The sequence below is a fragment of the Cyclopterus lumpus genome, chromosome 4, assembly GCF_009769545.1.
Source record: "Cyclopterus lumpus isolate fCycLum1 chromosome 4, fCycLum1.pri, whole genome shotgun sequence".
NCBI classification, from domain to species: domain Eukaryota; kingdom Metazoa; phylum Chordata; class Actinopteri; order Perciformes; family Cyclopteridae; genus Cyclopterus; species Cyclopterus lumpus.
In genome coordinates this window covers 13,429,436-13,441,847 of record NC_046969.1, presented here as the reverse complement: position 1 = coordinate 13,441,847, position 12,412 = coordinate 13,429,436, and the positions used below count along the sequence as shown (strand labels likewise).

At 41.2% G+C, this 12,412-nt stretch overlaps 1 protein-coding gene across 2 annotated transcripts in view; it reads right to left on the bottom strand.

Annotated features, from left to right (window-relative positions):
• Nucleotides 1-737: 737 nt before the first annotated feature.
• The window catches only part of dennd1b (DENN/MADD domain containing 1B), a 102,203-nt gene continuing 90,528 nt past the window's right edge, over nucleotides 738-12,412 (bottom strand). For both annotated transcript variants that reach the window (XM_034530194.1, XM_034530193.1), the window contains 3 exons: nucleotides 6,289-6,374; nucleotides 5,663-5,879; nucleotides 738-5,001 (listed from right to left, as the gene is read on the bottom strand). In XM_034530194.1, the coding sequence (XP_034386085.1) occupies nucleotides 4,144-5,001; nucleotides 5,663-5,879; nucleotides 6,289-6,374 (1,161 nt within the window). In that variant the 3' untranslated portion in view covers nucleotides 738-4,143. The remainder of the gene's footprint in view (nucleotides 5,002-5,662; nucleotides 5,880-6,288; nucleotides 6,375-12,412) is intronic.

Below are 12,412 nucleotides of genomic sequence, written 5' to 3'. Positions count from 1 at the left end.
GCGCTTTATAGACCATAATGGAGCTCTATGGATCGGCGCTAAAAGACAAAACTTGTTAGTAAAACCAACTCATTGTTTGCTTTGGTCTTTTAATGGGATTTCCATCTGAGTGAATGTACTACTGGAAAACACCTTCCTAGTTCTTGGTGTATTACATGTATTATTTTGCTGCCAGTTTTGATTTATTTTTTAGTGAACATATTTCTACTGGACTTTCCAAACTGTACCTCCTGACAGAATAATACTTCAAGAGTCAGGTTTCAGGATAAGTTGCACGAGTCAAGAATTGTTTCTTCTTGTCTGACTTGTATGAATTTAGAAACAAGAACCTTCTTGAATGCAGTGTCATTTTAAGTGTATATACTATAATTGTTGTATGTTTAAAACTGTGAATTTAATTTTTACCTTTTTAAATGATGGAAACTGTACATAGAACGTGTGCTGTTTAACTAAAGTAAATGAATTTGAGTTAATTGTCAAAGGTCTATGAGAAGAAATGTGGTGCTGTTAGAGAGGATTAGCATTTTTGCTTTAGTGTTTGCCAAATCAATAAGCCAATGCACTGATATTCATTATCTCACACACAACAATAACACTGCGCTATTAAATAAACCAGCACTCTGTGTGAATTGTGAATAGACAACATAGATCTGACTATAAAATGCTTTGTTTCTTTCCAGATACTCTGGTTCTAGCTGTGGCTACAGACTTATTTGCAATAAAAAAAGAGACGCATAAGCATTAAACACTATAATTTATTTTCAGTTCACAGTGCATACATGGTGTGCAGTTGTACCAAGTTACTCATCAATAGTCGTTTAAGACGGTTATTTTCTCTGCAATGAGAACATGCAAGTGTGCACAGAATCAGAACACCATTACATGTTATCCCGAAGAGTTGAGCATCAAGACAACACCCAACAAGACATTATAAAGGTGCATACTGTAACTTGTCACTAGACTGAAAATATGTTGTTTTTTTGTCTTAAATGTGTAGCTTTGGGGCAAATAATGTTAATATCTTCATTAAGTCCATAGTACCTCTGTAAACGCTGCTACATAATCTGTCACTTACTCCAAATTTGTAATTTTAGGACAATCATACTTTGTGTTCATTGATTACTTCACACTGTATTGTTTGCAGAGTATCAGTTAACTTTAGTAATCACAAGCCTGAAATGTAAGTAATTGCTTTGCTACTAAATTACTCAGTATTTCTTCCCACAAACCTCTTCAGGTAGATTTACAGTCGCCAGTAACCAAAACACATGAAATGCAAAGCATAACTCCATAATACCAATGCAAGGCAGAATGAGGGCGTTGTGCCAGACCCAATGTTATTTCCATCGTTCTCAATTTGATGGAAGTGCTAAATACTGAAATAATAAAAGAATACCAACAGAATAATAATAAAAAATAAAATAAAAATCATAGCATAGCATACAACACATACAGGTGCATACATGCAGATACTACAACAATAAGCATTGTGCCGCGTACAAGCAATCGTCATTTTCTGCTTATTTTGATTCAAGGGTGTCAAATGCTTGTGAACACGAACGGCTACATCGCACATTTGTTAATATTCTCTATATTTCTTCCTTTCGAAAAATAAAATCTAAAACATTCAAATATTAGGTGTCTTTTTTGTTGTTGTTTTTTTACAAACATACGGCACCAATCATATATTATCCATGTAAAATAAACTCAAGCCAGCAAAAATACACATCTATTCAGTTGAAAATAATTTTTCCTCAATATGAAATCAACTAGAGACTCCTCTGGAAAACGTTTGCTCATAATGAGTGTGTTTAAAATAAAAAAGAAATATAAGCACACAAACAAATCACCTCATAGTACAAAGAACCTAATTGACAAAAAGTCAAATCACCCAGAGAAATTCAAAGACAATCTATTAAATACAGGCAGGAAGATTCCCGCAGCAAAGAAACACACTGAGTGACTCCAGCTGGACTGCAGCGGAAACACAAAAACAAAACAGCTATAAAAACAATGCTAGTACCCAAGTTCATTTCAGGTCCGGTTATATCCATAAATACCATAATGATCAATGTTCTTACTGTGATTTATGGTGGTCTGAAAGCATTGCATACACCTCCTTTCTTTAATACTGTACCTTGTCCTGATGACACTGGGTGGTAGGTACTCTTACGGTTTAAGGCACACGATACACACACAGTTTAACAGACCTCCTGGTTTATTCATTTAGGGACACATGAAGCTTACTCCTACTAGAAACTAGATTGATTGTGATTTTCAAGAAGAATCGTGCATTATAATGTTAAATAAAACTGACCTTTATTGACCATTTTAAATATTTGCATAGTAAATAAGTGTTTAAAGTGTTTACAATTAATAAGGCCAGTGGACAGATTCTTTTTCTCCTTTTTGGATTTCCTAGGACTGGTTCCTGGGCTTTTAGAAGCACGCCAAAGACTTTATGGCCAAATCGTTAACGCAGCGCAGCACTCAAAAAGTGGAGAAATAGCTGCTATTAAACTGCCACAGCGACTGGCGTCTGGCATAAATCATAAGAACAACGCACCATAAATGTAATAATCCCAACACAAGCACAGAAAAAGCTTTCTTCTTTTCTCCGGGTTTATGGCAACGCAGAGAAGGATGGGAACCCCCAACCTCTGGACGCTGCGTTTCTCTCCACAGGAGACTGAGTCCGTCACAGAAATACTTTAGACTCTGTACACTTTACATCCATGTAGCTACTTTCTGAGGAGAACCGTATTGCTTCATTACAGTACAATCATCAACCACTGCATCGCATCACAGTGCGACTCACACCGAGAGGACAGACATTGCATTTCCTCCTGAGCAAAGAAAGGGAGACAGACGGAAAGAAAGAAAGACAAGGAGAGTTGTGCGATAAGTCTGGCGATGTTGTATATTACTCTTAAAATGAACTAATTAAATCATTTGAAAGAAGGACAATGTATTAATCCTACAAACAGGAAATGTGTCCCCACTGTTTACGTCTGTTTGGCTACAGATTCCAGCTGTTTTAGTCATTTTTTTAACTATTCTATTAATCCAGAGAAATACTGTTTAAGGACTACTAACTGTTTTTAAGATCTGAGAGCCTCAGAGATTCTGATTACAAAGTACCTGTATGGTATGTATAGATTAAGACACCAGAGTATCAAGAACAAATCACATATCCATTTAAGGCATGGTGATATAACAAAATTAAAAAAACACCACTAGTATCAAACACTCGTATCAGAGTGTAATACTAGTTTCAAAAGCCAGGGTGGACTTTGTGCCTGGAGCATCCTGTCTCACCTTGTCGTTTTTGCTCAAATTATTTTAGTCCCAGGTACAAATTTAACCTGATCACCTAAACTGTTAGTAACACTGAGTAAAAGACATCGTGGGGAGGAGACCTCATCCCTTCTTAATCCTCACAAGCACTGAGCCTTTTCTTAAATCCTGGAAATCAAGATGGAAGATTCCTCCATTGCCAGTTGGCTTCTTATACTTTATCCAACATGTAATGTATGGGTTTCATGGCTTTTTTTCTGGTATAACTTTTTGAAAATGTTAAAAGATGAAAATATAAAACACGTGAAAAATACATGTCCATAAATTTAGATGAAAAACAAAAACCCTTTGTTTAATCAGTGAAAACACTGCAGAAATCTCCTTTTCATCAAGTCTTTGTAACCTTTTATTTGAGTTTATGAAGTTTATGTTCTTAAAACAAGTGAAAAATATCGCTGCTCTCCAAAAACACAAAACATCTCAACATTATGGTTTTTGAAGCTCTGCTCTTCCAGTTCATTAGAGAATACACTTGTTTAAAGAAACTTAAAACTATATAACTTGTCACTTGTTTTAAGAAAATAAGTTGTCTAGGACTCTTTTTTACGCAGACATATCGTTAAAGATGGAGAGTTGTGCAGTGCACCAATGCATCTCTTCCTGTTTCCTGCTCTGGAGGCTGTGACTCTGTTTCTGTCTGCCTGTTGGACTTCAAATTGTTTCATAATGTTACCTGATAGCCGAGCGTTGAGATAAAAAAAAAGATGAATGTTGTAATAGAGGAATTACAGTGAATAGATTTCCATGGAGCCTATGGCATTTACAGACACTGAGTCTGTGATGTCCCTATGACTCGTCTGTGGCTTTGCTCTGGACCTGCTGGCTGTTGTTGCAGTGAACCTGTGAGAGCTGCAGGTTGGTGTGGAGGACTGAGCCGAGGCAACACATGGACTCAATCTCCTCGAGGAGGCCTTGATCCTGCACCACAGCTGCCCCCGAGCCTTTACCCTGACCCAGGCACAGGCCGAGCCCCAGGAGCCCCTCCTTGGACACCTCTTTCTCCCACGGAACCTGCATAGCTGCCGGGCTGTGCCTCGGCGGGCTCCCCTGACCCTCCTGGTGGGCCTTGCTGCTTTGCCTCTGGAGGGCCTTTTCCTGATAGTGCCTCACGGTCTCCTTGGACAGCACCTTCCTCCTCAGGATGCTGGTGGAGGCAGTCTGGTTCAGGGCCTGAGCAGGCTCCATGTTGCCTTGTGGGTCTGAGATGGTGCGAGACCGGCCCGCTGGTTCAGGAGAACAGTTTGAGTCAGAAACGGGTGCTGGAGAGCTGTAGGTGTGAGAGAGAGTGGCAGAGGGCAGCATAGGTGTAACTCGATGGGGTGCTGAGGGCGAGTAGGAGAAGTGGTCTCTTGGTCGTCGCCCTGGAGGTAGAGGGTGGAGGTCGTAGTTGAGCGGATGAGGATATGACCTGGAGATGTCCGCCTCCTGGGCCGTGGGTGTATTCGTGATGATGGGCACTGTGGAAGCTGTCGCAGGTTTCTTTGTCCCCTTCAGGCTGCTCTTGTTGGGCTGTCGCCGTGGGGACGGGGGAAGGTGTTTTCCGTGTACCGCGCTGTCATCCTGGCCCATATTCCAACCGCCCAGATCCCCATCACAGCCACTCTCATCTGCAGGTTTAGAGTCGCTGGATGGTGTGGGCTTGCTCTGGAACAGAAGAAACGAGGAAATACCATAAAACGTAATACCTTAATGAAGACAGATCTGAAAACAATACTTCCAGCATTGGTCACGTTTAAGTGAGGTTGGCACATATCATATCAATAGTTGTCAATATCAATGCATAGTTTCTGACGGATGAACCAAAAACATCACAGATTCACTTGATTCATTTGATTACCAAGTTATGTTCTGAGTCCTATTCTGACACCTGAAGAATTGTGATAAAACCACATTTTAGTTGATAAGTATACACACAGTTTTGTGCCTGAAAGAGTTAAGAGATACATATTAAGATATAACAGTAAATATGCTGTGAACTAAAATGAAGTGGAATTAATTAATGTGGGGCAAACCAATTTAGTTGTTAAAGATATTAATAAGTTCTGCTGCCACCACCTGATCCCGGATAAGCGGCTGAAAATGGATGGATGGATGGATGGATAGAAGATATTAATAAGACAAATCTCATGATTGCCCACCTGTCCTTAAATCCATCAATGTATCTTCACATATCTAGACATAGTTATATTCTAATGAATTTAAACTCTTTCTGTTACACCTCTCTGCCTTCTTTCCTTTAAGTCCTGCACTTGTAAATGCTGACTGGCCCTCACACAACCCTGTCTTCCTCTGTCCTCTTGCGTACCGGGGCCTTGAAGTCTAAATCCTCCATGGACCTGAAGAAGTCCAGGCTCTTGGCAGCGCTAAGTTTGCCTTGCTCCACAGTTGTGGTGCTCAGAGAGTCCAGGATCTCCTCCAGCAGGTTCATCTGGCCTGAGCGGGAGGAGTCGATGTCGAGCTCTAGTGAGTCGTCGCTGTCCCCGATGTACGAAGGGACATCCCCGCTGTCCTCTGAGGAGATCCTGAGACAGGCAGAGTTAAACAGGGATTCATCGAGTGTTGCATAATATTACAGTTTATTAGCGAGCATCAAATGCTAATCAACAGTGGACATTTTCAAAAGTAATATTTTATGTATATAGCATTTTATAGTGAATATCACTGAGAACAAGTAAGAATTACGCTGCGATAACCAGTTTCTTTGAAAAGAGTCTCATTTAGTGACATTTATGTCAATTTAAGCTGTTCCCAAATATGTCCACACGGTGGCAGTATTATCATGGGTAAACACATTGAATATGCTCAGAAAAAGTGGATTTTAACCTGGCCTTTTCTTTTTAAAATGAACCAGCCAGCTAAAGTTCCACTATCTGGACACAACTGGACAAAATGAGAATGGCCAAAATGTTGTGAAAAATATAAAGTACTTACTTGCTTGCACTGTCCAGCTCATCATCATCGAGCCTGTAGCCAAGATCTCGAGGGCCCAAGCTCATGGGATACTTGTTGAAGTTTTGCTGTTAATGAGAACAACACAGCAAGTGGATGTAGTTAGAAAAGCAAAGCATTACATGATAAAACAAGGAAAGTGGCCCCGCGGGTGTGTGTTCCGCTTTAAGATACAAGGCTTCGTGATAAACATGGAGTCAGACAGAATGTGGTGTTCTGCTGAGGTACAGCATTTCATTAAACAATGACCTGGAACCTGAAGATGCAGGTCTGTGTCTGGTGGGCCCCCGTAAGACCCCAGCAGCAGCTTGTTTAATGAGCCTGGACCCTTAGGGTTGAGACTAAATTTGTCAAATTTGGGTCTAGGGATACAAATCTTTAACATCCCCTGCAGTATGTTATCAAACTCAGCATTATATTGGAAGTTAAAGCTACATACACACTGAGCTAAGATATGGGTAGCTACATTAATCATTTGCGTTGCGACACCAGTGATTGTATTTGTCATTGAGTGTTGAATGATCAGTGTGTACTGTAGTTGTCTTACACAGTGGGTTTAATAAGCCACCTGTGTACCATATTTAATGGGTGGGTTAAAGAAGAGACAGAAGCTTTACAGAGCAGGGCAGGATTCTCCCCATGGGAGCCCAAATCTGCCCCAGGCCACCTATTAACATGCCTTCCACTCTGACGCATATGTTCCTCTCTCACTGCACGCGCATGTTTGCTTGTGTTAACAATATCTTTCACTTTCTAATTTACACTCTTTCCACTCTTGCCCGTTTACCTTCTCACATATTGCTGCACACCTCCCGTGTCTTTTTTTCTTGCGTGCTGTGTGTACACAAACAAGCATTCATGTGGTACAGTTAGCAGGTTCCCTGTGTGTTTCTTTACACTCGCTTGGCTCCACCTCTCTGCATTTTTCCTCTTCAAACTCACGTTAGCCAATTATCAAAGCCCTACAATGAGAAACGGGTTCTTCACAACCCTAAAAGTGAGCGGAGAACGAATGTGTGTTTAGGGAGTGAAGACTGTCGTGTTTGTGTGCGTGTGTTGTGGTTGTGATTTGTGAGACACAAAAAGGTGAAGAGAAGCAAGAAACTCTTGCGATGAAAGGCAAACAAACTGACACAAGAGCAAGATAACTAAGGAGGAAGGGACTTAATGAAAAAGGGAAGGAAGGAAATATTTAGAGGTGAGGAAAGATTCCTCAAAGCTCCAAAGAATGATGGGAATGGGGGAAGCATTGGAACCGTTAACCAAGCTGGTCTTGATTAGCCGACGCAGTGCCAGCCAGACAGGCGGAATGTAACGTGTGGCTGGCCTGGCCTCATTTAGGGCCTGTGTTCGGCCAGGGAAGACATACACACCCACATATACACACTCAGTCACATACGCACCCTATTACAAAAAAACACAGAGAGTTAAAGTGCCATTTTCTCCATAAAAGTCAGCGGAGGAGATGTGTGCAGTAGCCACTTAAGCCTCTCAGCCATCGGGCTAAACATGAACACATGTGGTGGCACTGCTGATTGGCCGAGCCGCTCCCCTTCCATGGTAGCATGGAGCTATAATGAAAGAAATATCAGAGGGGCTCGGGCCTGGGATCCCTAAACAGCCTTTAATGGATTCCTGTGTCAGGGCAGTAAATCTGGGGCCAGGCCGACGTGCCAGCCAGCATAAGCGGGCCGGCGGAGCGGAGATGCACCTGTGAGACACTTGGGGAGGGTGGGGTTTGGACCGAAACCCAAACGCATGCACTGCATGTTCATGATGCATGCAGTCATTTAGCCGTTATTTGTGCAAGAGAGCTGTGTTTAGGGAAGCAGGGCCTCTCTCTTCGTCTAGGTGTTTATTAAAGCAAGGTGAACCCAAACACAACCAGACACAGGTCATGAAGCCTGGCCCTCTGATCTCTGTTACAGCTCTGGGGCTGTCTACAAAAGAAAGTTCCACAGGGAGCCATAAATGGATGGCACCTCACTTCACGGCTTTATCAATTTGTCATTCTCTCTCTTCACTGCGACCCTTGAGTGCAGCAGTTAAGATTAGACTATTTACAACAACCAAACATTTTACGATAGAAGGAATGGGTTTATCACACTTTTTTGTTTTTAATGGCCAACATACTGCATTCCTTTGACTGGCAATGTGAGATACAAAGTATGCTTTTGTTACTCATTTGAACATAATAGTTCTGCTCCAGCTGTCGAAATCATCAGCATCAGTTGAATCTGAGATCTAAAATTAGATGTACTGTATGTCAATGTAAGAAGAAGAAAAAAAAAAAAAAACAACAACAAAAATATATAGAGACTCTTCAAATGTGCAATGAGATATTCTTAACCAAAGCTGTGACAGCTCTGCCTCTATCCGATACCTCGTCAGGCCTGACAGGACAGGGGAACGCATAAAAGCAGAACAACAGATTATCATACTGCTCCTTCATTAGCTTCTCGCTGTCGGCTAATGGGAAGCTAAAAGGTGAAAATGTAAAAAGTGAGTCTCCCCTCTAAGCCTCCTTGTCTCCCATTTCCTCCCTCCATCACTCTGCTGTCAGCGACAGATGTCACTGTTTCCGTCTGTCTAGCTCTCGCCTCCCTTCCTCTCCAGCACGAGTGTGACTGTACGATCTGACTGTCAGGAGGAGACACAGCAGAGGAGTCACGGCAATAAGAAGAAGGACCCGGTTGTTTCAGTAAAACTAGCTCAATTAAGTATTTGTGACGAGAGAGAACAACCACGTGTTCCTTAATTCGAGGATAAGATTTGACATCTGAGCTTCTCTTCAGTGTTCTTTTCTTTTTATTAACCCGAGGGAAACATTTCTTAATAATTTGTACAATATTTTGTAATCTTTTTTCTTTTTACTTTGATCCGAGTTCCTGAGTACCTGATTTAAGAAATTAAAGAATCCTGATCTCCACTAGTTTAGGCTAAGCCACACATCCACTGATACGCCTTTAACAGTCATGGATTGTGAGCAAATGGCAGAATTATTAACATGATTAACTTATCCTTTACTCCAACCCTTTATATCCTGGCCTTGTAACAAGAAAAGGTATGAAATACATCTAAAGTGCCTCAGATTTGATACAACAAATTACATTTAGTTTCCGTGGTTATGAGGGGAAAGTAGTCATCACCATCTTGGAGAAACAAACTTTCCCCTCCTCTTCCCTTCCATCCCTGCATGAGCGGTTAAGCGGAACAAGTCTGTGACGGGGCCAAACGCTAGCGGACTTTAATAGCCAGTCTTACATTATACATTTCATATGGTATTTCTGAGTGGGCACTGATCTCACTGCTTGGCAGTGTATGTAAAGAGATGCCGGTAAAATGCAAACAAACCTTGGGGAGAGGCAGAGCCTTTGCAGAAGTACGGCCAAGTCTGTTTACGAGCAGCTCACTCCGAAAAAAAAAAAGAAAGAAAAAAGAAAAACTGCATTTGATGCAATATCCACTGCTCGTCTGTCCAACTGGCTGTTGCTGAAAGCCCACTTTCCTTTTGCTTAAAAAAAAGGCATATAAAGAAGGAAAATGCGCATTATGCTCATTCTGTTGGACTAAACTCATCCAGTAATATCACCTGGTATCTTTCTGTGAATGGGTGCAGTACTTTAAAGGTGCCAGGAGATGGCGCTTTGGGTTCAGCAAGGAAGTCAGTTGGTCTCTGAAGTGGAGACTACACACATGCATGGCGCACACACACAAACACACGCACACAAACACACACACACACACACACACACACACACACACACCTAATGGAAAGAGCCACTGTATTTAAAGTTCACTGTAATGCATTCTAACTATTCATCTACAATTATTAATCCACAATTTTAATCTTATAATAAATATTATGATCATATTTGAGCTATTTTCCATTTACAATAACATCAAACATATAATTATTATGAATTATAACACACACAGTATGCCCTATAATTTACAGTACATGAATAGGCTGTGAAATAGTTATTAGCTATTCAGTTTACTCAGAAAGTATTGCTTTAGCATATTGTTCATATTATAGCATTTTCAATCATATACTGAATATAACACACACACACTGTCTATGTAAGGCTTTATGAGCAATATTTCAAGTTAAGTGTGATTGTATTAAAAATACATATTATTAGTATAAGCATGTTTAAATTCAAATACAGATTATCTTGAAATCACGACCACAAATACAGTGAACATGTGTCCAGTGGCCATGATCACACGATCGAGCACAAACACATCCACCCTTGCACACACACACGCACGCACGCACGCACGCACGCACGCACGCACGCACGCACGCACACACACACACACACACACACACACACACACACACACACACACACACACACACACACACACACACACACACACACACACACACACACACACACACACACACACACACACACACACACACACACACACACACACACACACACACACACACACACACACACACACACACACACACACACACCACACACACACACACACACACACACACACACACACACACACACACACAGAAGAATCCATGTGACTTTGTTCCTCTGTTATACATCTTTGTCAGCTCCCTGTTGCCCCTCCACTCTAAGCGATGTGGTGTTTTTTCCGGGCTGGCACCTCTCCTGCCTCACCAGGTGAAGAGTCCAGAGCCTGAGCCCGGACATAGGCCTGCTGGCTGTCACTGTCCATAACACTGTCCCAACCTCTACTCTCCTCTGCTCTCTCAACAGCTGTCATTCTCCAACCTGAGGCACACTGCTAAATGCATGTGTGTTTATGTACATGCAGTACACACAATGCAAACCATGCTCATGTATAAAAGGGCTGTACATACACTCTCTGTTTGCAGATGCTCACAGCACAATACAGCACAATACCACACACACACGAACACACAAACACACACACCTAATACTGAATTTCAAAAACAGATGTGGCACTTACACAGAAAACCTTACAGGAGCCAGAACAATGGTTGTTGTTGGTTATATCAAACAAGGAGTCAGCAGTCCAATTCAGTGTTGTTTTTGTCAAACGAAAGGATTACTCCTACATTCTTAATCAACACGCTCACCAAACACTGCGAATCACCCACATTGCCAGATACGGCCGAAATATGTGCGCAAATGACAGCAGCACTTTCACTTTGGTACATGTGTTGGCTGATCAAATAGAATATGAATTTCATAAGTCTGATTCTTGTTGCTATGATTAATTAAAAGAAAGCTACTCCAAGATCATTCATTTCATTTCAAGGAGGTTTGCAAAAAAAGAAGATGAATGATAAAAATGTTTCAGGCTTTTTCTTTCATACAGGAAGATGGACTGTCTTTAATCAGATCACATATTTTGACTGCCAGATGACAACATGTTTTATATAAATTTATATTAGCAGGTGAATGAGCCTTTGTTGGTCTCTTGGTCAGAGGTATGGATGTGTGAAAAGGAAGTGGGGATTTTGAGTGTTTGTACTGGAGCTAAGGACACAGCTTTAAAAAATCTGTATATGAAGTGATTGTGCTTTCAGTGAATACTGTTTAATAAGCAGTGCATTGTATTATCTTTAATATACGTGCCAGTTTATTAGGCACACTTACAGTAGCTAAAACTAATGGAGGACGTGTTTCTAAAAATCAGGGTAGAATGTCAATTCAAGAAAAGGAAGATATTTTTATTTTAGGAATATTATAAGATTGAAAAATGAATTGCATTGTTGAGATTGAATGGACAGAGACGGGACGAGAGACAGAGGGACATATTTTAAGGAATGCGCAGCGAGGGTTGGTACTGGTACTGCTATGCGTGTCTTTGTGTGGGCACAAGAGGCAGGAGAGGTCAGCTTTATTTAACCAGGTTAGTCCCATTGAGAGCAAGGAACACCTGGTCAAGACAGGTGTGGGCAGAACACAGGATCAAGACTTCCTGGGCAGCAATTCAATACAAAAAGGAGAAGGAAAGATAAGCGGGGCTAAGAGCAATCGGAACCGTAAATGTATATACGGTGTGCTTTAAATGCGAAAATAAATAAATGGTAACATTAGGAAAAACAAAAAAAAGTGTATTTATTTCATTCTGTACTTGCCAA